Source organism: Lissotriton vulgaris, chromosome 2_1 (assembly GCF_964263255.1).
Source record: "Lissotriton vulgaris chromosome 2_1, aLisVul1.2, whole genome shotgun sequence".
In the NCBI taxonomy this organism is placed as follows: Eukaryota; Metazoa; Chordata; class Amphibia; order Caudata; family Salamandridae; genus Lissotriton; species Lissotriton vulgaris.
In genome coordinates, this window is record NC_141687.1 from 2,113,542,535 (window position 1) to 2,113,567,395 (window position 24,861).

A 24,861-nucleotide genomic window follows, 5' to 3' on the forward strand; every position below is an offset into this window, starting at 1 on the left:
GGTGGGGCGACACTCCTTCACTCTAATGAAGGAGCTGCCCCTGGGGCTGATTATGTCTTGAGTATAGTGTCCATAATAGGTTTCTGATAGTTCAACCGCTTTGCCTGCCCAACTATTTTAGTTACAGTTTGAACCGGATAATCACTACCTTTTGGTGGTCTCTACATCCTAACTCGGCAAAAAATCTATAGCTACATGACAAACATGGATAAAGGTCTGGTTAAAGCAGTGCTTAACATGTCATAAAACAACAGGCATTGGTAATGTATCTGGGTCTGACTTATAAAAAAAATCCTTTAAAGTCACTGATGAGTTTGGCACTCAGCAAATAACATGCATCCACTCTATCTTATTCTTGCCCAATACTTCTATTCACCCACTAACCCTGGTGAGCACATGCTTGCTATATACTAAATAAAACATAGCAACGCGGAGGGTGTGGCTTGAGGCGTCAAGATGGCGGTCGCACTTTGAGAGTGCTCCGGACCCCCTTCGTCATCCGCCTCCCATCCGCCCTTTATTAGCGGCAATCGGCCCCTCACAGTGTCTGCGGGGGCTCCCCGTCCTTGTGGCTGCCTTTCGATCCTGTTCTTGCATGAATCTGAGCTGTGCCGTCCCTTCGTCATCCGCCTCCCATCCGCCCTTTATTAGCGGCAATCGGCCCCTCACAGTGTCTGCGGGGGCTCCCCGTCCTTGTGGCTTGTAAAGAGCGGAAGGAGGCAAATAAAGGATTTAGATAGTTTTATTCTTAAAGTAATATATAGACCCACTGGTGCTAGTGTCCAGGCATCTCTTCAGTTCAGCTCCAACCGCTTCACTGAACTAGAACCTGGATCACTAGAATACAATAGCAGAATTCCATATTGCATAGCAAACAGTCTAACACAGCAGAAGAACTACAAAACTAATAAATGAAAACTACAATAGAAATGGAAGACATACACCACATGTTCCTTTCTAAACAAAAGGAAACAAATAAAATAAGGAAAACAAAATCAACCTAAAACATAATCACAAAATTTCTTAGGTAATATCACATTTCTTCTAGGTAACATGGAAGCATCTAGAACAGGAGAATTCAACGAAATGTCTTTTCCTAGATCAGTGCCCACCGAATCAGAGGGAGGTAAGCAAGCAGAATCAGGAACAGGAATAGGGGAATTCTCAGGATTGTCACTGGAAAGAACGGGATCAGGATCTGGAGACTCCTCAGCGTTGAAGGTGGAATGAACAGAACCAGGAACAGAACAAGCATTGTCATTGGAAAGAGCAGTATCATCAAACAAGGCACCATCTCCCATTTTAGAAAAGAAACGCTCTTGACCAGGTTTAAGAATTATTACAGAACTCTTGCTCCACCAACCTTTATCCTTAAGTAGAACAGTGGAATTGGTGACACCCTCAACTTGAAAAGGTTCAGAAAACTTAGACGAACCCTTGGGGGTGAAAGAAGGTCTGATGATTCTAACCCAATCACCAATAGAAACATTTTTGCTTTTAGAATGATGGGATAAATCATGATAGGCCTTCCCAGACACACGAGCAGAATAAATATTGTCCCTGGCCTTAATGATAGAATCCTCCAAACTGATTTTATTAGATCTAGGACTACCAATTAAAGGCATGAACATGCATCTAGGTTCTCTGCCTCTCATTAAAAAATAAGGGGATATGCCAGTGCAAGAATTGGGAGTCAAATGGTAACTCCAAAGTTTCTCCTTAAGAAACTGTAAAACATCAAGGTTGCTTTCTAAAGCAGCCTGGACACCTTCCTTAAAAAATCTGTTAGCCCTTTCTACCTGACCATTCGAGCGAGGACTGTAAAGAGGAGCTCTAATGGCATTAACTCCAAACTTTTTCAAAAACACCTGCATCTTACTGGAAACAAATTGGACACCATTGTCCGACATTAAAGAAACTGGCGCCCCCTCAACCCTGAAAATGTTGTCCAAAAAACAAACAACTTCATCAGTGGTGGGGTGTTCTACAAAAGAAAAATAAATCCACTTGGAGAAGTCATCAATTAATACAATGAGAAATCTCATCTCTCTACCCAAACAGTCAAAAGGTCCCGAAAAATCAATGGAAAGTCTTTGCCAAGGACCTGTGGGACCATTACCTAAAGACAACGGTTCAGAAGCAACCTTCCAGTGCTTATCAGAATTGAGACAAACAGAACAACTATCAATGAACCTTTCCACTGAAGCGTCTAAACCAGGCCACCAATAATGGCACTTTAGTAGTTTCTTGGTAGCAGACACACCAGGATGCCCAGAATGCGCTAACTGAATAATTCTATCCCTGAGGCCAGCAGGGGGAATGAACAAATCTTGTCTTATCAAAAAATCATTTTGAATGGACAATTCATCTGAGATTTGAGCAAAACTTCTTAGAGGTAACTCTAAATTCTTTACGGACGCAGGGGTCCGGATCAAAGGGCTTCAGGAAAGTAGAAGTCTTCTTTAGTTGAGAATAGCTACACAGTGGGTCAGTAATTAATTAATTAACCTCGTCGCCATTGTAAAGAGCGGAAGGAGGCAAATAAAGGATTTAGATAGTTTTATTCTTAAAGTAATATATAGACCCACTGGTGCTAGTGTCCAGGCATCTCTTCAGTTCAGCTCCAACCGCTTCACTGAACTAGAACCTGGATCACTAGAATACAATAGCAGAATTCCATATTGCATAGCAAACAGTCTAACACAGCAGAAGAACTACAAAACTAATAAATGAAAACTACAATAGAAATGGAAGACATACACCACATGGCTGCCTTTCGATCCTGTTCTTGCATGAATCTGAGCTGTGCCGTCCCGATTTGGCATTCCACTTTCACGGGGCCGCACTCTCCAACATGGCGGCCCCATTGGCGGCCCATCTCTAAACCTGCACCCTGGACCTCGCGATTCATCCCCCGAGTCCCCCTGCTTGCTATTTCGGGGGGCAGCTGAGTTTACTTGCCATCCGGTGCTGCCTGGGGCCGAGTCGCACCTTGGATTCCGGTGGAGACAGTAAGCGGCCGCGCTGTGGGGCCTGCCTGCCTGGCGGGGGAGACTGTTTGTGGATTGTGAGGGCGGGCGCGCTTTGGACCTTCGGCTTGACTGATCGCCTCTGCCTGGTGTCTCCGGAGTGGTACAGCTGGCTGCTGGAGTTAGCTGTGTGGTGTCCGGGAGTGCTGCTGGGCTCGGCCGCCACTATCGGGCGGCAGCTTGGAGGGCCGCGGGAGCCGGGGCTTGCCTCATTTCCCCCTGCGAGCCCCATGAGCGGCTGACGGGGGTTGGCCTGGGCTGGCGGAGGCCTGTAGTCTGCCAAATCTGCTTTGCCTGACTGGGCCTACCGCACCATGGGGGAGAGGGGCCCGTGCTAGGTATACATCATCCGGGCCTTTACTGATCTGCCATGCCTGCCCGCCTTCCCTGGGATCGGCTGCCTCTGTCGGGCAGCGGCGAGGCAGGCCAAGATCATCCTGCTTCAGGAGACTCCGGCCCTCCCAGCCATTGCATGCGACCGAGCTGGGGGCTTGGCTGGCGTCCCGGTACTCGGGCGCTGACGCCCTCCACCTTAGCTGCTGGGACCGCTGATGATCAGCTGGGGCTCCACGCGGCTGCGTTTCGGGGCTTGGCACCTCCTACCTTGACTTGGCCTGTGTCCTCCCGCCGGCTTTACACCGCGGCGGCGCTGCGGCTTGACCTAGACCCCGCGGACTGCTGGCCCTCTGTGAGAGGGTGACATCCTGTTGGCCTCGGGGGTGGGCCTTTGGTGAGTGCACTGGGTGCCGGTGACCGGCTGGGGGCGCGGAAGTGGTGCAGGGGGTGCTGTGACCCCCCCTCCCTCATTGCTTTGTTTGGGGCACCCGGCCTGCCTGCCGAGGTTGTCGGCCGAGGAACCCCCTACAGACATTCGCTCAAGACTCTCTCGTCTCGGCTGCCACTTCCGGGTAGTGGCGGAGGGGACACTGGCCCTATACACTATCCGGCTGGGCCACCGGCGGAAAGCTGGTCATCGTGGGGTTGCCCCCCTCATCCTAGGGCCACCTCTGCTGGCGGGGGGCACCGGACTCCTGCGTACTCATCTTCGGCCGCCAGCGGTGGTTGGGGCGCACTGCAGGGCACTCTATCCTCTGCCACTGTCTTGTTTGTCTGAGCCCTTCTGTGGGTCCTCTTTGCCATTTCTGACCCCATTGCTGCTTGGAGAAGACCACCTGCTTAGTATTGCCTCTTGTCTGCCGAGACACAAGCTAGTGGCTTACATCCCGGGGCTACCGCTGGTGTTAGCCGCTTGATGCTCCTCCTTCACCAGGGCGCTTGTCCAGGCTGTCTTCTGGCTCTTCCTGGAGGTGGACGGAGGCCTGAGAGGGCTGGCCTAGGCGCCCGGGCCTGAGTATCGACTGTCTGGGTTCCAAGGACACCCCCTTCTCTAGGGGTGGTTGACTGGCTCCCCTGCCCGAGCGACGGCTGGTTCCTGCCTTGGGTGACGATGGGCAGGACCCGCGCCCTGCAGACCCCTGCCTCCCAAACCCAAACTACGATGGACAAATATACCACGGGCGACCAGGATCCTGGGGGAGGGGGGTCGGGGAGGACCCGACACTCCGGCTCCCGCTTGGGGGGATCTATCCACCATCCTCCAAGTAATTGGCGCATCGCAGGCCTCGGTGGAGAATAAGATTGGAGAGGTAAGGGTTGACATGGCCCTGATTCAGCAGGACCTGCGAAACGCTACAGCCCAGATCTCGGAGGCGGAATCGCGTCTCTCCACGGCTGAGGATGATGTAGGACAGGTCAAGACTCAGGTGGCCCGCCTTCAGACTCAGACCTCGGAACTCCACCACCGGTCCAAAGACACAGAAAACAGATCAAGGAGGAATAACCTGCACATTATAGGGATTCCTGAGGGGACAGACAAGGCCATGCGGACACATTCATGGTGACTTGGGTGCGCACCTGGATTCCTAAAGACTCCCTCTTCCCATGGTTTGCTATTGAGCGTGTCCATCGCTCCCTATCGCCCTACATCCGCCAGGAGCTCCTGCCCGGTCCATTATCCTGCGGATCCTCACTTTTAGGGACATGGAGGCCATCCTTAGGGAGTCTTTGACGCGAGGCCCCCTGACTTTCCAGAAGAGCAAGATTACAGTCTTTCCAGACTTCACCAGGGAAGTGTAGGCCCAGCGTTGCACTTATGATGACATTAAGCAAAAAATGTGTAACCTGGGACTTCGATATGGCCCTCTCTTTCCAACCCGATTTCGAGTTATCTTTCAGGATAAGGCGCTTTTCTTAGATAGTCCCCAGGCAGCATGGACTTGGCTCACAGAGGAGCACCCCCTCCGGGGCGCCTTGGCCTCCTTCCCCACCCGGCGGGATCCTAGGAAGCCTCTACCTAAGTCCCAGAGGCGCCACAATAGGTCCCGCAGGCAGGGTGATCACCGGGGATCAGCCTCCCACTCGCCAGAGGGTGTGCCTCAACTATCCCTTCCTCGTGCATCGCCTAGAACAGTGGTTCCAAAACTTTTGACTCCTGAGGACCCCCATTGAGTCACCACTGGAAGCTGGGGACCCCCAAGCAATTTGTATGAGTTAAATTTCAAACATTAAAACAGTATTTCCAAAAAAAATACACACGTGTGCACACAAAACAAATACTAAGGATTTTGGGGCCAGATGTACGACCATTTCATTTAGCGCCTCGCAATTGGCGACACATTGCGAGTGGCAAATTGCGATTCGCTAAATGAAATGTACAACAGTGTGTTTAACACTGTTTGGGATTCCCAATGGGGCCGCAAATTGCGAGGTTCATTAATATTAATGAGCTTCTCGCAATTTGCGAGCCCATTGGTAATGCCAGCCCTCCCAGTGATGGTGGCCTGCTGGGCTCTGCATGCCACCAGTTCTCGGACTGCTTTTAAATAAAGCAGTTTAAAAAAATAATGCAGCCTGTTTACCATGCATTTAAAAAAAAAGAAAATGAAATGTTTTCGTTTCATTTTCTAAGGGCAGGCAGCGGTCCCTGGGACCACTGCCTGACCTAAAAAAATAATTTTGCATGCATTTGCAAAGGGGAAGGGGTCCCTAGGGACCCCCTTCCCATTTGCGAATACATTACCATCTATTTGAAGTAGGTGGTAATTGTGACTGTTTTGCGACCGCAAAACATTTGTACATGGTTTTGAGACTCGCTATTTGGAAAGGGATGCCCCTTCCAAATAGCAAGTTGCAAAACCTATTTAGAGAGTCGCAAACAAATTGCGACTCGCGAAATAGGCTATGTACATGGCCCAATAGGTTTTTGCATGCGCAAACGGGTTTGCGAACCCATTCGCGCATATAAAAACAGATCGTACATCTGGCCCTTAGTATTTTATATTCAAGTAATAGCCCCTCTGTCACATGTATTTCATTTGTTTTGTAGCATCTCTCATACCATTGTAGGATATCAGAGCACTTTACATCACACACACATATAGAGACATTGAATCATACATGTAAATCAGTTTGTATATAAAATGTTTAAAGAGTGCTTGGTCTGGAAAAGCACAAACTCAGGATTCAGAGCATAACACAGTGGCTAGCATTGACTTTAACATTAAAATGTAATTCCACCCAAATATATCTTTTTAGCAGCATCAGGATAATGAATAACTGGGACAAAATATAAGTTACTAACTGGTACCATGCAGTTTGCAAGCAGCTCTTTGATGACAGTTTATAGTTCCCTCTGCTAGATTATGATTGTCACTTATGAAGTGCACAGTAACAAAAGAAACTCTGTGACAAAAGCAGTAACCACGAACCTAGGCACATAAAATGCTGCTTTTTAAGACGTATGTTACACGTTCTTTACAGTAGGCACATTAACCCTCTGTGCTACATTAGTTAAATCATAGCTGCCACTGAACAAAACTCTCCTCGCTCTCCAGCAGGTACATTAATCACTGGCACTTTCTTGACACTTTTATTGTTGCTGGAAAGCTGCTAATTATACTCGAAATTTTTCTGTGCTTTTAAAACTGTTGCCTACGGACCCCCTGGGAATGTGTCACGGACCCCTGGGGGTCCGCGGACTACAGTTTGGGAAGCACTGGCCTAGAGGACCTGCATCTCCCAACTCAACCGGCTCCCGGATCGATTTGAACTGCACCTGGAACCCTTGGGGGCTCTGCACCAGGACATTTCTGACTCAGACTTATCGGGGAGTCCTGTTTTCCGAGGAACCGGGGATGACAGTGGGAGCTGAACTCAGGGGCCCGCTTGTTAGACATTCCTAAGCTGTTCCACTAGCAACCCTTACAGTGACGCCTCCATGAGTTAGTGCTCATGTAGGGGTCCACCTCCATCTGACCAAGCTCTACCACTCGTATTACCGGCATACTTTGAGCCCAGTATAGGCCTTGGCCTACTGTTTACTTGTTTTTAGGTCTCGGCCTAGCGTACACTGCGCAGCAGTGTCGCGCAGCCGAGATTTTATGTTTACAATATGGGGGCTTGAACCCGCCCCTCTTCTCCATTGGCTGGCTTCCTAAACGGAGGCCAGCCATTGGAGGAGAGGGACGTTACTCCGTTCAAGACCGGATTTAGGGGGGTGTTTTTACGTTCTCTCTTTTCTTTCTCTCCTCTTCCCATTGGCTGGAATTTTACATTCCAGCCAATGGGAATAGGAGAGAACGAAAACCACGCCCCCGATTGTGAAAATGGCGGTGCTTTCCTGAAGCCATTTCTGCCCGACCGCCGCCGGAAGAAGTCGAGAAGCTGCCGAGTCCTCCGGTGAGTGCTCGCTTTTCTTGCCTTTCTTCCCTGATTGTGCCCGTGTTCTTGCCTCTGGCCCCTCGTTGTGCGTCTGCCCCCTCGCTGTGCTTGCTCCCCTGTCCCCTCATTCGTTGTGCTTGCTCTCCTGCCCTCCCTCATTGGTTGTGCTTGCTGTCCTGCCCCCTCGTTGCTCATGCTTGCTGTCCTGCCCCCACATTGCTCGTGCTTGCTGTCCTGCCCCCCTCGTTGCTTGTGCTTGCTGTCCTGCCCCACTCGTTGCCCTGCCACCTCGTGCTTGCTGTCCTGCCCCCTCGCTGGTTGTGCTTGCTCTCCTTCCCCTTCTCGTTGCTTGTACTTACTGTCCTGTCACCTCGTGCTTGCTATCCTGCCCCCTCGTTGTTTGTGCTTGCTGTCCTGCCCCCTCGTTGCTTGTGCTTACTCCCCTGCCCCCTCGCTGTTTGGGCTTGCTCTCCTGCCCCCCCCGCTGGTTGTGCTTGCTCTCCTGCCCCCCCTCACTGGTTGTGATTGCTCTCCTGCCCCCCGCTGGTTGTGCTTGCTCTCCTGCTCCCCCTCGCTGGTTGTGCTTGCTCTCCTGCTCCCCCCCCTCGCTGGTTGTGCTTGTCTCCTGCACCCCCCCTGGTTGGTTGTGCTTGCTCTCCTGCCCCTCCTCGTTGGTTGTGCTTGATCTCCTGCCCCCCCTTGCTGGTTATGCTTGCTCTCCTGCCCCACCCCTTGTTGCTTGTGCTTGCTCTCCTGCCACCTCGTGCTTGCTGTCCTGCCCCCTCGTTGCTTGTGCTTGCTGTCCTGCCCCCTTGTTGGGTGTGCTTGCTCTCCTGCCACAGCGGGCTTGCTGTCCTGCCCCCTCATTGCTTGTGTTTGCTGTCCTGCCCCCTCGTTGGTTGTGCTTGCTCTCCTGCCCCTGCCTCCTTGTTGGTTGTGCTTGCTCTCCTGCGCCCCCTCGTTTGTTGTGCTTGCTCTCCTGCGCCCCATCGTTTGTTGTGCTTGCTCTCCTGCCCCCTTGCTTGTTGTGCTTGCTCTCCTGCCCCCCCTCGTTGGTTGTGCTTGCTCTCTTGCCCCCCGTTGCTTGTGCTTGCTCTCCTGCCCCTGCCCCCTCGTTGCTTGTGCTTGCTCTCCTGCCCCCTTGTTGCTTGTGCTTGCTCTCCTGCCTCTGCCCCCTCATTGCTTGTGCTTGCTCTCCTGCCCCTGCCCCCTCGTTGCTTGCGCTTGCTCTCCTGCCCCTGCCCCCTCGTTGCTTGTGCTTGCTCTCCTGCCCCCTTGTTGCTTGTGCTTGCTCTCCTGCCTCTGCCCCCTCATTGCTTGTGCTTGCTCTCCTGCCCCTGCCCCCTCGTTGCTTGTGCTTGCTCTCCTGCCCCCACGTTGCTTGTGCTTGCTCTCCTGCCCCTGCCCCCTCTTTGCTTGTGCTTGCTGTCCTGCCCCTTCGTTGCTTGTGCTTGCACTCCTGCATCTGCCCCCTCGTTGCTTATGCTTGCTGTCCTGCCCCCCCCCCCTCGTTGGTTGTGCTTGCTCTCCTGCCCCCCCCCCCTCGCCAGGTGCGAGTTAGGTAACCACTTCCAAAATAGCGCAAAGGGCAATATTCCCATATTAGAATGAGGTGTCATCCTATACAATCTCACCTTCTTCATAAATTCACCCGTTTAATTCAAACCATACGCCAAAGAATGTTGTATAGACTTCTTCACAAATGTATTGAAGCGTTCTATACTGCCTTTGATTCAGGATGATAAAAATCTGTTTTCCTACGTTTTATGCCTCCCTCACAAAACTATTCTTTCCTAACATTTGGCATCAACTGCACACCATTATCAGTCACTTAGGTGAAAGGGTAAACTTCCTTTCCAAAGAGTTCAAGAAAATTGATAAAATCCCTTGTCTCCACTAAATTCACAACATTCACTTCTAGCCAACAGGAGTACATTTCCATACAAGTTATGACTTACTTGTCCGATTAAGAAATCCATATAGGCCCACCTATATACAATGTAATATCAACCCATGAACCCAAAGGAAGTGCACGCACCATCATGGGTTTAGTCCCACATTTTAAAACCATGTCACTGTTGACACACTCAAAACACTCCCTTTCAACCTTTTTGTCCATATCCGGCCACTAATATGCCTCTCCACATCCAAGTGACCACCACCAGAAGGTAGGATGGTATCTAGCTATTTATTTTAAATCAGTCATGCAGGAACTATTCCACATTGATCCTTTCTGCTTCCACCTCCAGCCCACATTTGATTCATGACATTCCTCCCTAGGAACGTTAGTTCACAAAGGTTCTACTTTCAGCTTATGAATACCACAACAAGCCTTCCGAAAATGGCTCAATAAGGATTCTAATGTGCAAGCTTCTACCTCATGGGTTTGTAACGGGATAAACCAAAACTGTGATTTACTTATATGATAACCTGTAACAAAATACTTATCTATAAACTTTACCTTTAATGCCTATCGACATTAAGAAATGATGTTCACAGTAAATAAGTTGACCCCACTGCCTGTTTCGTAACGTTTAACAATAAATAGGATGAGTCCTTCAGCCTTGATCCCAGTCATGCTGTGTTAAGCATAACATTTGGCTTAAAGCAAAGGATACTCTTTTTACTGTTGTTTACATAATGTCACATGCGAGCTGCACTGTTAATCCAGACCTAAAACGTCACTCTTTCTTTTTCCAAAGCTTTTGATTGTGATGTCTAATTGTTATCAAAGTGAGATGTAGTTGCCACATTATTGTTGATTGTTTATGGCTGTACTGATAAATATTTCTGCATATGTCCCCACACAGTCCTTGCCAAATCGATTTCTATGACTTCTTGTACATGAGGAACCATTGTCATTTTGGCAATGACTGCAGACCGGTATCATTGTAATGGGATTCCATAAATGATTCGGTCAGCTAATATAGAGCGAGGCCCACTGTTAATGTGCGTACCCTCAGCTTCTTTGTAATGACAGTGTTTACAAGTGGAAAATTCAGACAGCCTATGCAACTCAGGGATATATTTCTAGCTTCATTTATTAAATCCGCTCACATAATTATGCAAATGTTTTGTTTGATATTTTGTAACTCAGTTGAGGCTTAAAATTAAGATCCATTCCCTGTTAAGTCATCTTCAATAACCAGGCATGATAAATCATGCTGGAAATACTACTTTCACCTTTCCAGCATTAAATCAGAATGTTTCTAATAAAGTATTATTAGCAATTTAGTAAGAGCAGGCGCTAGGCTTTTTATGCCATGTGTAATGTTTTTGCCTCCACCACTCGCTGCAAACAATTCCCAAATGCAGTACAGTAAGTAGGGCCCCTACAGGCCAGGTTAGAAATGGAAGTAAGAAGCTTTGAGTTTCAGGAGAGTCTTTTCAAAGTACAATTTGATTTTTCAGGGTGCCTTATGAAAGTACAAAGGGCGGTGCCAACAATACGTACCTTCTCCTCATGTCAGCCCTTGGGTCAGAACCTTCCTGCTTCTTTGTGGAAACTGGGTCGACTCAACCATGTTGCCATCGCAGTACCTGACCTGGAGAAGGCTAGGACTCTGTACCAGGACGTCCTGGGAGCCCAGGTGAGCGAGACGGTGCCTCTCCCAGAACATGGCGTCTACACTGTTTTTGTGGAGCTGGGAAACACAAAGCTGGAACTTCTCCATCCACTAGGGAACGACAGCCCTATTGCGGGTTTCTTGCGAAAAAACAAGACCGGAGGAATGCATCATATCTGCATTGAGGTACAGAGTTTGCTTTTATGATTAATAATGTGTTAATCAACTCAAAATAGCTCTGGTTGTAACGAAATGTGACCAAGGATACTGCATTGATGGTTATAGAAAGCAGACATTATATCTTTATAATTTGCTACAGATTTTTAAAAATGTCTACTTGACTTTCAGGCCAAATTCAAGTCTCACCAAGTGTCTATCAATTTTAACATTTGCTAATGGCATTCTCTTGTGAATCTATAACACGTGCGTAGCACTCCACGTTGCTTTTTTCTTTAAACAAATCTCTTCAAACTCCTCTCAGCTTGTCAGTAACATCTATTTAAAAAAATGTGTGAGGCATTTTCTCTGGGTCATCAAGAAGTAAGTGTTTACTCACCAATGTCCATGAATGCACTGTTGTCCACCACTGGCATTAAAGAGCCTTAGTTACTCGATTTGTACCCTTGAGTCTCCTGAGGTATCCAAGTCAAGCACTCGGTGATTTCTGGGCATGGGAGTTGATTTGAATGGCAGATATAGTAATCACTCCTAAACTAAACGTTCAGTTACAAATACCTGTTTTAAAAACAATACATCATAGAATGTAGGAATTAAAATGATGATCACCAGGACAAACTAGGTTCTTGCACCTTCTAGGGCTGGGAAGCAATCCCACACATGTAAGGGAAGACACCAGTGGTATCCTTTGAGGAAGGACTATATTATCTTGGTTGTCTTTGGAAACCTCAGGTTCTCTTCCCTGAGTTTACGGTCTGGTTATAGAGAACTTAGCAATGTAGTAAACAAGTTATTATTTTCAGCTCTTTGTCCTAGTTTCTAAATGGCGTTGGGTGCAAGAGGAAAGAAGCATTGGGATAGCCAGTAGGTCTCGCTTTTGAGACCTTCCGAGTATTTAGTTATGCAGCACAATATCCTTGGTGCAACAACATCAACTGTTGCGTGGCTAAACACTTATAAGATCCCAAAGACGAGACCTATTGGCTATGCCAATGCTTGTTATTTTTTGTTCTTGGGGGAACCGGGCTAGTGCCAGGAGGGTCAAGGGTGAGTGGCAGGGAGGTGAGGAGTGAATGCCAGGAGGGACAAGGGTGACTGTCAGGTCATGGGGGTGAAGGCTGAGTGCCAGAGAGGTGAGGAGTGAGTGCCAGGAGAGATGAGACGTAAGAGTTAGGAGGGTCATGGGTGAGTGCCAGGGAGGGGAAGGGTGAGTGCCAAGAAGTTGAAGTATGAGTGCCAGGGGTGAGGGGTAGCTGGCAGGCCAGGGGGGTGAAGGGCTAGTGACACGGAGGTGAAGGTTGAGTGCCAGGTCAGGGGGATGAAGGGTGAGTGCCAGGGAGAGGAAGGTTGAGTGCCATGGAGGTGAGATGTAAGAGTCAGGAGGGCGAAAGGTGAGTGCCAGGGAGGGGAAGGGTGAAGGGTAGCTGCCAGGCCAGGGGGATGAAGGGATAGTTCCAAAGAGGTGAAGGGTGAGTGCCAAGGGGGCGAGTAGTGAATGCTAGGAGGGACATGGGTGAGTGTCAGGGAGGTGAAGGATATGTGCCAGGGAGGGAAGTATGAGTACCAGGCGGGTCGAGGGTGAGTGTCAGAGAGGTGACAGTTGAGTGTCACAGAGAGTCAATTCTGAGTTCCAGAGAGGGAGAAGGGTGAGTGCCAGGTGCGAGAAGTGACTGCCAGGCCTGAGGCGTGAAGGGTGAGTGCCAGGGAGGTGAGGGGTGAGTGACAGACTGCAAACAGTAGTGAGCTGGGGTCTAGAAGGAGGTGCGGAGATCAACATCCGGTGTGCGCCAGGCTGTGACGTGCCAGGCCAGACTTGGGTGGATGCAAGAACCTCTGAAAGGCGGGTGCCCTTAGTATAGGAGTGGGGTGCGCAGGAGAGAGTAACATCTTCAAACGAGAAACTATTCAAAATCCTGAAAACTCCACTTTATGGTTCTGCAACCTTATGTGGAAAATATTTAGCAAATGAATGGGCTTCCGTAGTGGGCTTGCAGCTTGATACAGCATCTTATTGAGATAAAGTTTGCATTGCAAATAAGCCAACGCTAACACAATTTGAATTAGTAACGGTAAGATTCCCAATGAACTAGCAACAAGTTGAAAAAGCACCCCTGAATTGAACCGAGGATATAGAATAATAAAAATGGGGGCAATATTGGTCTCCTTTTCACAGTTGACAGCCAAAAAAACAGGGTGTTGTGGAGGACTCGGATTCTGGTGGTGTCAGAATTTTTAATAGAGTCCATTTTTCATAAAACTTTTTTTTTAAACAACTCTTTTTAACATACTAGCGTATAGTGCCATGCGAGTGCCACTGCCCTTCTCCTAAGACACAACCTCTGTGAAACAAACTGTTTAGAATAACTATTTGCTGTTTAAAACGAAGTGGGGCACGAATGCAGTTTAGTATTCTGGTTATTCCTTGAAGGAAAGATAAGAAACCTGGTTACCTTTGTCTGTATAACTGATATCTATGTGGTTCAGAGAAAATACATGGAGTGGTATGGTTGACTGGGGCGTTGCAGGCTGCTTAAATATTGTAGAGATTGGATTGTCAAGCACTAGGAAACAAGAGTGAATGCTGAATAAAACTAGAAATGCGAACACTTTCATGGTGAACGCGGCCTTAAAAGTGAAACTGATCGCAATCGCGTGAAAGTGAAACTGATCGCGATCGTGCTAACTGGGTCAGAGGAGGCTGATAGGCAGCGAGTGGCCTGGGGGCGGGTGTGTGTGTGGTTGGGTGTGGTTGTGTTTGTGTGTGTGTGTGTGTGTGTGGTTGTGTGTGTGGGTGTGGTTGTGTGTGTGGTTGGGTGTGGTTGTGTGGGTGTGTGTTTGGTTGTGTGTGGTTGTGTGTGTGTGGTTGGGTGGGTGTTGGTGGGTGTGGTTGTGGTTGTGTGTGTGGTTGTGGTTGTGTGTGTGGTTGTGGTAGTGTGTGTGGCTGTGTGTATGTGTGTGTGGCTGTGTGAATGTGGGTGTGGTTGTGGTTGCGGGTGCGGTTGTGGGTGTGTGTGTGGATGTGTGGTTGTGTGCTTGGGTGTGGTTGTGTGTGGAGTTGTGTGTGTGGTTGTGGTATGTGGTTGTGGATGTATGTGTGTGTAGTTGTGTATGTGGTTGTGTGTGTGGTTGTGTGTGTGGTTCTGTGTGGTTGTGTGCGTGTGGTTGTGTGTGTGTGGTTGTGCGTGGCTGTGGTTGTGTGGGTGATTGTGTGTGTGTGGTTTTGTGTGTGTGATTGTGTGTGTGTGTGGTTGTGGTTGTGTGTATGGTTGTGTGTGTGTTGTGTGTATGGTTGTGTTTATGTTGTGTTTGTATGTGTATGGTTTTGTGTGTGATTGTGTATGTGGTTGTGTGTGTGGTTGTGGTTGTGTGTATGGTTGTGTGTGTGTGGTTGTGTGTGTTGTTGTGTTTGTAGTTATTTGTGTGGTTGTGTGTGGTTGTGGTTGTGTGTGGTTGTATGTGTTGTTGTGTTTGTGGTTGTGTGTGTGGTTGTGTGTATGGTTGTGTGTGTGTGGTTGTGTTTGTTGTGTGTGTGTGGTTGTGTGTTGTGTTTATGATGTGTGTGTGTGGTTGTGTGTGTATGTGGTTGTGTGTGTGTGTGGTTGTGTGTGGTTGTGTGTGGTTGTGCGTGGCTGTGGTTGTGTGGGTGATTGTGTGTGTGTGGTTTTGTGTGTGTGATTGTGTGTGGTTGTGGTTGTGTGTGTGGTTGTGTGTGTGTTGTGTGTATGGTTGTGTTTATGTTGTGTTTGTATGTGTATGGTTTTGTGTGTGTGATTGTGTATGTGGCTGTGTGTGGTTGTGTGTGTGGTTGTGGTTGTGTGTGTGGTTGTGTGTATGGTTGTGTGTGTGTGGTTGTGTGTGTTGTGTTTGTAGTTATTTGTGTGGTTGTGTGTGGTTGTGGTTGTGTGTGGTTGTGTGTGGTTGTATGTGTTGTTGTGTTTGTGTGTGTGGTTGTGTGTATGGTTGTGTGTATGGTTGTGTGTGTGTGGTTGTGTTTGTTGTGTGTGTGTGGTTGTGTGTTGTGTTTATGATGTGTGTGTGTGGTTGTGTGTGTGTGGGTGTGTGTGTGTGGTTGTGTGTGTGTGTGGTTGGGTGGGGTTGTGGTTGTATGTTTGTGTGATGTGCGTGTGATTGTGTGGTTATGTGTGTGGTTGTGTGCGTGTGGTTGTGTGTGTGCCAGTAATACTAATAGCATCTCAAAGTAAAGGAACACAAACATCGAGTTTGGGGAAAGAGAAAGCACGTTGTAAGTCAAACGGGCGCAGCAAAGCATTGACACAACAACAAAACAAGATCACATAGCAAAGAGCAAGACAGAGAGGCAGAGCGTGACCCGCGCACAGGGGGGAGACGGGGTGAGGAGCATGCTGTAATGCTTAAAGAGCCATGAAAGAAAGGCAGATGGCGGCTGCGTGCGTGCACGCGCTCGTGAACGCAAGCTTTAGGCCAGGAAAAGCCCCTGGTAGCACTTTTGAAAGCTTGTTTACTAAATTTCTCATAGAGCAGCGCATGAGCTGGCTCAGCGTGGCCTAATAATCAAGGGTCTAATGCAATGTTAATATAGTTCTGTGGGTAACTTCTGTCTGTGACTGAAACGGAAGTACAAGTTTCTAAAATTTAACACACCTGAAATTATCTGGTGAAGCGAAGCCCAGACACATTTCCACATTAAAAAGGCAGATAGAATGTATGTCTGGCATCTGGTCCGGTAAGGGGAAAAACATGCTGAAAGACATGCAGTAATTTTGCATCCAGACTGGAATTTTCCTTTACAAGCCCAAAAACTCATAATTGCACAGCAATGGTGAGTTGATACCGCATTGAAATGGGAATTTCTGGTGTGGAGTTCGCACTGTGCCTTTATGGTGAACCTGTGATCAATCTCTAAATGAGTTTTAACCCAGGTATCTGAGAATTTGCCAAACATGTTATAAAAGAACAGAATGCTTTTAGCATTCAAATAACGAAAGCCATATAGTGGATTGGTATTCCCACCCACAGAATGTGTGGTTTTAGGGTGGTAAAACTAGTCTCGAGTCCAGTAGCCAGTTAAAGGACTACTGCTGCAGAGGTGGGTGTTACAGGAGGCACTGGACAAGATTCAGTCGGAAACTAGCTGCTCTTGTCACATACCGGGAGGACACTGAAGTTGGAAAAGGGTTTGCACCTACTGTAGATAACCACAGAGATAAACGTTAGTGGCACACATCTCACGAAATCCTCTTTTCAGTCTAAATTTTTCAGAGATGGGCCAACCCACAGGACCGGAGGCACCCACTGATCCCAGCTGGTCTCAGTAGCAACTAGAGAACTGGGATTTAGGATTTTGGTCCATTTGCATCTGTTAACACCTTGGCTGCTTTGAGTTTTCCCCTCCTATGCTGAACTTTGGTGTTTCCCCATTGTTCATGACAAGCTCAGCTCGTCATAAGCCCAGCTCAACCGTGCCTCATGACGAGCTGAGCTCGTCATGAGCAGCGAAGGGGTTAACCATCTATCAGAGTTAGAAGGATTATTAAGACTGTTCAGGAATAAAGACTTTCCAACGGGGCAAATATTTATCAGTAGTACGACCAAAATTCCCTCTGCTTTAACACCTTGGCTGCTAGCGATATTTTCCTTCTGCGCTGCATTCCCAGATTTACCATTGTTCATGACAAGCTCAGCTAGTCATCAGCACAGCTCAACTGTGCCTCATGACGAGCTGAGCTCGTCATGAGCATGGAAGGGGTTAAGGAACAGTTTAAGGACATTGTCTGTGTGTCACAGATTATGGGTTGTTGACCTAAGTGGCAGAAAGCCATTCTGATCTGGGTGTATAAGCTCTTTTACACTCAAGAATAGTGGATTTAGATGATTTATAAGCCACATATTTGGCAAAACAGCTAATAACTCCAGACGTTTGAAACACCTGTGTCACCTCCCTTCATCCTACACTATTGAGGACATTTTTTAGGTTAACAAATTCTATATACAAGGGATTACCTTGAGGGGGGTATTTGAGGCAGGATACCCCCATATAAATGCATTCTTGGCTTGGTAGTTGGGTCTGGGGGCCTAATTCGGTTCTGCTATGTCTTTGTTGATTTTTCTTGTCACCCTCTTTCACTCAGAGGTTTTAACTTGTTCATTTTTTGTGTTTAGCAACTTATATTTTGTGACAGTTTTACTAAACAAGCATTGAAAAAGCCAAAAGGTCTTGCCTTTGTGACCTGTTTGCTTTACCTTTGGTCTTTAGCCAGGCTGCACACCGTTGACCACAGCTTGTTTAGTTGGAAAAATCAGACCCACTTCCCGAATCTCAATATATATATATATATATATATATATATATATATATATATATATATATATATATATATATATATATATATATATATATATATATATATATATATATATATTGTAGGAAGCTGGGGCTGTATATACTATACCAAAGTAAGGTATAGTGTGCACAGAGTCCAGTGGAACCCCAAAGGTAGGCAGAGGTAAAAGTAGATAATACCTTACTCTCTATTTGTGATAGTGTGGGCGAGCAGTTAGGCTTTATCAGAGGGTAGGGTTAAGCATTTATTGTACACACTCGGGCAATAAATGATGTCACACACTCAAAGACTGAACTCAGACCAATTTTGTTTGTATAAAAATATTATTTAGTTATATTTATTTTCTAGAACCAAGCAAGACTGGCACAGGTTAGTGTAAATGGTACTTTTCAAGGCAGATTGAACAATACAAGCAAGCTGAATGAAAATGACTTTGTTACATGTTTGTAAATACTTTGAATACAGTTGAAATTGCTGTTAGATTACTTTTGATTACTTTGCAGATTACTTTTTCTACTCAATGCGATATGCCTAGATATTACACTGGGACACTTCCTAGAGAAAAGGTAAGTAAATCAGTTTTTGTACATTTGCAGTTTCTTAGATTTTTATACAAACCCACTCCACACTTAGAACAATTTTCAAAGAAAAGCAGTCAATGCAATCCTATGGGAGGAAATTAAGTTATCGGTTTACAGGTAAGTACTTGGGTGTGGGCGTTGGGTTTCTGGGGTTAGAACCAGGGTTCCCCCAGGGTCAAGAATGCACTCTCAAAGCACCTTCAGCGGCACTAGAGCGGCCGGTTGAAGAGTGCTGAGGTCCAATGTTATACAATGGGAGATAGGGGGCCTCCGGTTGGTGGCTGCTGACAAGCAGGCCACAAGGTTGTGGGAGCAAAACTCCTGGTGTTAGGCTCAGGTCAAAGGGGTAACCGATTTAGCACACAAGGTGTAACCCACCGCACCACAGGGGCGGCTGGGTGCAGAGTGTTGGTTTGGTGTCAGGTGCCCTGTTGGTTTCAATGGGGATTCTCCGGTTGCAAAAAACACTACAGGCTTGGGGATGAAGATCTTCTGGAGGTGTCCACTGGTTGGAGAGGTAAAGTGAGATGCCTGGGGATGTTGGGACACGTCGGTTAGGCCACCCATGGCTGTGGGACGTCTGGTGCAGGGGTGTCTTTAGGTGTCAGGATTTTTTTACCAGCTCCAGTCGCGGTCAGGGGGATCCTCCAGAAAGGGGCTGCAGGCGTCTATTGGGGATTCATGGAAGGTCAGAGATCACCAGATATCAGGTCAGGTTTGCCGGGGAGACAGCCGTGTGGTGTTGGGCCACTCGAACTTATGCTGTGGGCATCTGGTGCAGAGTGGTGCAGTCTCGCGGATTCTGTTTGAGCCAGAAACTGTAAGTGAGCAAATCCTGTGCTCACGGGAGACAAAGTCTTGTTTTTGGAAGGCAGGGCAGGTCCTTTGGGTTCTTGGGGGCTGCTGGCTGCAGAAGACGCCAGAATTTCACTGGAGCAGATTTGAGGTTTGGGCAGGCCGGTAGGGCTGGGGCCAAGTCAGTGGGCGTCCTACTCTTCTTAGTTCAGCACGGCTTATTAGGTCATTCTTCTTCTCTCTACTTGTCTAATGAGGCAAAGTTTGGGGTTGCCCCTAAATACTATATTTAGGGGTGTGACAGGTAGGTACAGGTCAGGACCAATATGTCCTTTCCTTGGGGTGGGTGTACCTCCTATTATGCCACCCTCCAGTAGGAGGAGGGCATAAGCCTCACTCTGGTTGGCTAGATCCCCCCATCTGCAAGATGGCGGGGACTGAGAGTTGTGCTTCACCTTGCCTCCCCCACCTGAGGGGTGGGGTTGGCAAAGTGGGCACACTTCTCCTCCTAACTTTGGGAGGAGGCTTGGCACCTCGTCCCAGAACGTGCATTGTTTCAGGACCCCGAGAGCTGCAGGCTCTCGACCCATGGGTCCAGAAACATGTCTGGTGGTGGCAGCTGGTGGGCAGCCAATCAGCCAGGATTCTAGACTTAGGCCCTCTGAGTGCATTTTCCATTAAATCCCACACTGACATCAGTGTGCGTTTAATGTGTTGAGAAGTTTGATATCAAACTTCCCAGTTTTCAGTAAAACCATTATGCTGCTGTGTAGTTCGTAATGACAAACTCCCAGCAACATATACTCTTAATGGCAGCACTGCACTTACAATGTCTAAGAATTGACTTAGACACTGTAGGGGTATAGGGCTCATACGCCTGTACCCTCACCCCCCTCTCTTTAAAAACAGAATTTTTTTAACCTTTCTACAAACTAGCTTCCATCTGTGACATAATAATAAATTCTGTAAGCAAGATATTTGCATAGATTTTCTGGACTACATCACGTAAGCTAACAGGGGGTTAACTTGACAGAACGCTTCGTCAGCCTTTTTGTAAATACCCTAAATATCTTTGCCTAGGCGAGAGTGAAGGGAGGGTCATGTTTTATTCTATAGCCCGTTATAAAACTGTAAAGTGCTCTGATCTTACTCAGCATCCCGGATGTTCTTTGGGGGTGTGTGGTTGGAAGGGTGTAGGGCGTGGTTTGTCTTTTGCGAGTAAAGCTGGGTGAGGAATAAAAACTGCATACATTGCTGCACATGTGTGAAAAGCTGTGGACACCCAGGTTGTTCTCCAGCACATGCGCACATGTTTATTTTCTTAAATAAAGTTGCCAGTAAGCACTGTAGATGCTTAACTGCATCATTCATTTCATGAGCACGATGCTTCCACAGTCATGTCGCAGTTGGTGCATTGTAAATTTAACGATAAAAGGCCTCCCATAACTGAAGGCTAGATCATAACCGTGATTGCATATCTTCTGCCTCTCCTACTCAGTCTGTCCTTTGCCCCATTAGACTTGGAATCGTGTACCGTGGTACAAGTCAGGTAATATTAATTTAACATTTTAGATTGCATATTGTAATTGCAAGTTCTGTTTTTATATCCTGCATACATTGAACTAGCACACGCCTTCAAAAGCATAATTTTTGTTCAAGTAATGAGACTTTAATAATTTAGAACCTTGTTAATTTGTGGACTCTTTGAGCTATATCAGTAGCCGAGAAAAAGAGAGAGAGTGAGGGCATGCTAGAATGTTAAAACAAAATGCTCCCCTTTAATAATTTACAGTTTATCATAAAATATAAAACCAGGGGACTGATGCAATAGTCTTAAGATTTTCCAGCTGCTGTTCCAGCCCACTTCTCCAGTTAATAAGGAAACTGGAGATAAGAACAAGTTGCATTTGCTTTGTTCTTGGTGCAAAGGTAAGGTTGGTCTTTTTCACAGCTGGTTTAAATTCAGAATGCTTTCCGTGGAAGGTGAACGAGCGCATGTCAGCATGGACTTGGTGGCATTTGTTAAAGAGTGCCACATCAACTTCATGAGAAGAACGGGTCGATTTCACACGAAAAGTACATATTTGAGGAGGCCTTTCCTGTTTGAGCGTGACTTTATTTAAAGTTTTTTTAAAATATTTATGCAGGTTTTGAATCTAAAAACCAGTAATATGTTATTAAATCCGCCCAAACTAGGGAACGCTACCTGCAGCTGGAGGGCAACAGAGTTCTCTCCTTACCCCATATCAGGCTCGAATAGCTCATCTAGTGCTGTTTGTTTTATTGTGGCTTTCTGGAACATGAAAGGCCTGCATGCAAGAACACTTGAGAATTGTGGAACAACTTGAGTAGATTCGGGCCATTTTAATTTGGTCATCTGTTAGTTTGCCTTTGTAAGCTACATGTCACCCTGTATGGAAGTGGAAAAGCCATGACTCAAGTCCTAAAGATGTTAACACTGATAGTATGCCTGCTAAATACGACACCACTAGCTCACCCTCAATTCCTTATTTTCTTACATACACATGCACACACTTCCCAAGAACTTAAACCAGGCAGCATAATGGTACAATTCATTTATGTAGTTTGGACCATAACCTGGAACAAAGCTACTAATACATTCACACTAATCGAAATATTGTCAGTGACCAAACCATCAGCCCTCCCGGTAGCCATCACTGCCCCTTAATTCACTCTCATTCAGAACCATCCTCCAAGTCAACTCCAGCTACACATAAACAGTAGCACACAAATGAATTATCCACAGAGGGTCCAACCACCCATTGACATGATTCGCCCGAGAGGTGTGATTACTCATCTCATGCTTAAATACAAGCATTTACTATGGACCAGCGAACAAATCTCGTATCCACTCCCCATATCGCTATAATGAAGTCAGCCTAAAGCTGAATCACCTACTTGAGATGGTACAGTGTCTGCAAACCACACTCTGGCAGTCTCTCCCACAAGCATTTGCCTCTCCCCGGGGCCTCACTCCTAACCCACTTCTCCCCAGAGACCTCATTCTATACTGCTACTTATGAAGAGCAGAAGAACCACCAACCCTAATGCTTTAGAGCATTCGTCCACGCAGACTAGCTCTAGTGCACCCCACACACCTCAATACTCTGGGATCACAGACACCCCTACACATCCTATTATCATGTTACCAAAGTCTTCAGAGCTAGCCGTCTTAAAGGCTTAAGAAATCAGCCTAGCCAGGCAACCTCAAAAGAATCACTTCCCCTCAAAGCATTGACCTGTCTCTTATACATCAAATCAAAGCTTCATCCTACAAAACAGTGACCTCTCTGCTCTCCTACACACGAACGCCTCGTTCTGAACAATCTGCAGACCACTGTCTTACCAGTAGGACACAACATCCTCCACCTCAAAAGAAGTAGTACAATCAATATGGGAGGCCTAACTTTATCCACAAGGAGTCCCTTAAATGCAAACTCTTAAAATAAACCAGCCCTGGTTCCAATGCCTCGCCGTTCAGGTTAGATATGTCACTTAAACCATTGAGGCTGAGCATTCTGCGTTGCCCATCTAGCAGGAAAACTAGTTTAGTGATGGTTCTATAGACAATAGCAGCGATCTAATTTCCCTTCAGAGTGAGCTTTAAACCTCCATTAGGAAAAAGGCTTAGACACCCACACACCCACCTTCATTCAACTTTCTTAAAGTCTTCCTTACTCACTTTAAGCACTGTTCCATGAACATGATTTTCGTAAACACCACAAACTAAACTAACCCTCTCAAACTGGATTTTTTTCAAACATCTGACCTTCTTGCAGTCTCCCCCAGCTAACATGGATTTGAAAAGGTAAAATGGTAAAACTGTGAAATCTCCAACACATTAACAACAAGCATTGACTTTAATATGCTAGCACATACAAACACATGCATGCAGACATGCACACAGACTATATGTTCTGTGTCTCTGTGCCTTTGTGGTGCTTCGTTTTATTAGGCCTTAAGCTTGTGCTGCGAATTCTAAAGAACACTAAGCTTGGTGAGTTAAAAAAAGAAATTCTATATATATCACACAAATACACTTCGTGGTTTTGGTAGGAGATTGGCACACACTTTTATCAAGTATTGTGTGATCATACAAGTTGGATTTTTCCGTGGTTATAAATTATTGCATAGAGTATTATGAGTTTATATATTACACAGTATATTCCACAAGTTCGAGGGGGGGGGGCACTTCCCTCTTAAACCGTGATAGTCGGGAATCAACTCTGTTAACTACCACAACCCGATACATTATAAAGCTAATGCTTGAGCATAATTGGCTTAACAAGGAGTTACCTAAAATTCTTACCTCATTTATACTAGTTTGATCCTAACAACTTTTATACATATATTTATATGTGCATATTTTTCTTTGTTTAGCCAATGTTTTTTTCTATATATCAATTGAAATATCTACTTTGTTCTAGATTTGTTATTTGAAAATGTTACACAGATGTATATTTATTCTTATTGGTATATATTTATGCAGTATGTGTTACTCATGTAAATGAGTGAATCACGTTTTAACTCAGAAATATCTGTTGTGTACACTTGTCATTATGATCCATACGATAGTCTGCCTTTTTGCAATCCAACAGCGCATCATATTTCTGTCTTCAGTGGTTTTTGTTTGCAGGGTATCACGTGGGCATTAGACAAAAAATTATTAAAAAAGACGCTTTGAGACGAACAGTATATGTGAAGAACGCCAGGCTTGGCCGAAAAGCAACCATATGATATAGACATGTTGCTACTAAAATTAATTGCACATATAAACTTGGAGTCTGTGCCCAGTCTTCATTTTGGGTTTTGGGAGTTCGAACGATATATATGTATATGTATATGTATATATGTAAATATTAATTTTCTTCCTGATCCACAACGTGATTGCTGGCATGCACCAGAGTGTTGGTGGTGCTCGCGGAGCGTGCCTGCTGGCGCATTTGAAATCCAAACTGCTCTCTCACATTGCAACAAAAGTGAAAAGAGACACCATCTTGGAGTGGATATACATTGGAAGCTAATTTTGTTTACAGTGCTTCCTGCAGAGAACCAACTTATTGCACTCATATTTATCGGTCACAGAGAATTAACGACCCATTGCCCCCTAGTAATTATTTCCAAATGTGATTTTAAAAAATGCGATTAATTTGTCTTCATTTCATTACCACGTGGTCTCTCAAACACTGTAAAGCACCTAAATTAATTACATTCACGACCATGTGATTACCCACATACTATCATGATTCCAATGTATCTTATCACCCCAGTGGGTAATTCAGTATGTCACAGAATACCTTCGTTGTACAAAAATCTAGAAGAAAAGACAAATTAATTCAAATATAAACTACTTTAAAATTAAAAAAGCTGGTATTTTACATCAAAGAAATTCATATAGCAACTGGTATTATAAAAAACTATATCTTCACAATTTTCTTTTGAGTGAAGAAACTGAGATGGATAGAATGATGGCAATAGAATTGACAAATTTGGTTTTTGAGGTGAAAAGGGGGTGTTGCAGTTCAATACCAAGTTGAAATTCACCCCTCAAACTTCACACAACAGATTAGATTGGGGTGCCGCTCGCAGCAGTGGGACTTTGCCGTTCTTTTTGCCTGCATCTACCGGGACTGCGAGGACCAGCAGCCCG

General features: G+C 46.3%; 1 protein-coding gene across 1 annotated transcript in view; it reads left to right on the forward strand.

The window, feature by feature from the left end:
- Nucleotides 1–24,861, forward strand: part of MCEE (methylmalonyl-CoA epimerase) — a 122,878-nt gene that overhangs the window by 46,210 nt on the left and 51,807 nt on the right. The window contains exon 2 of the mRNA XM_086958386.1: nucleotides 11,160–11,500. Within this exon, the coding sequence (XP_086814512.1) occupies nucleotides 11,160–11,500 (341 nt within the window). The remainder of the gene's footprint in view (nucleotides 1–11,159; nucleotides 11,501–24,861) is intronic.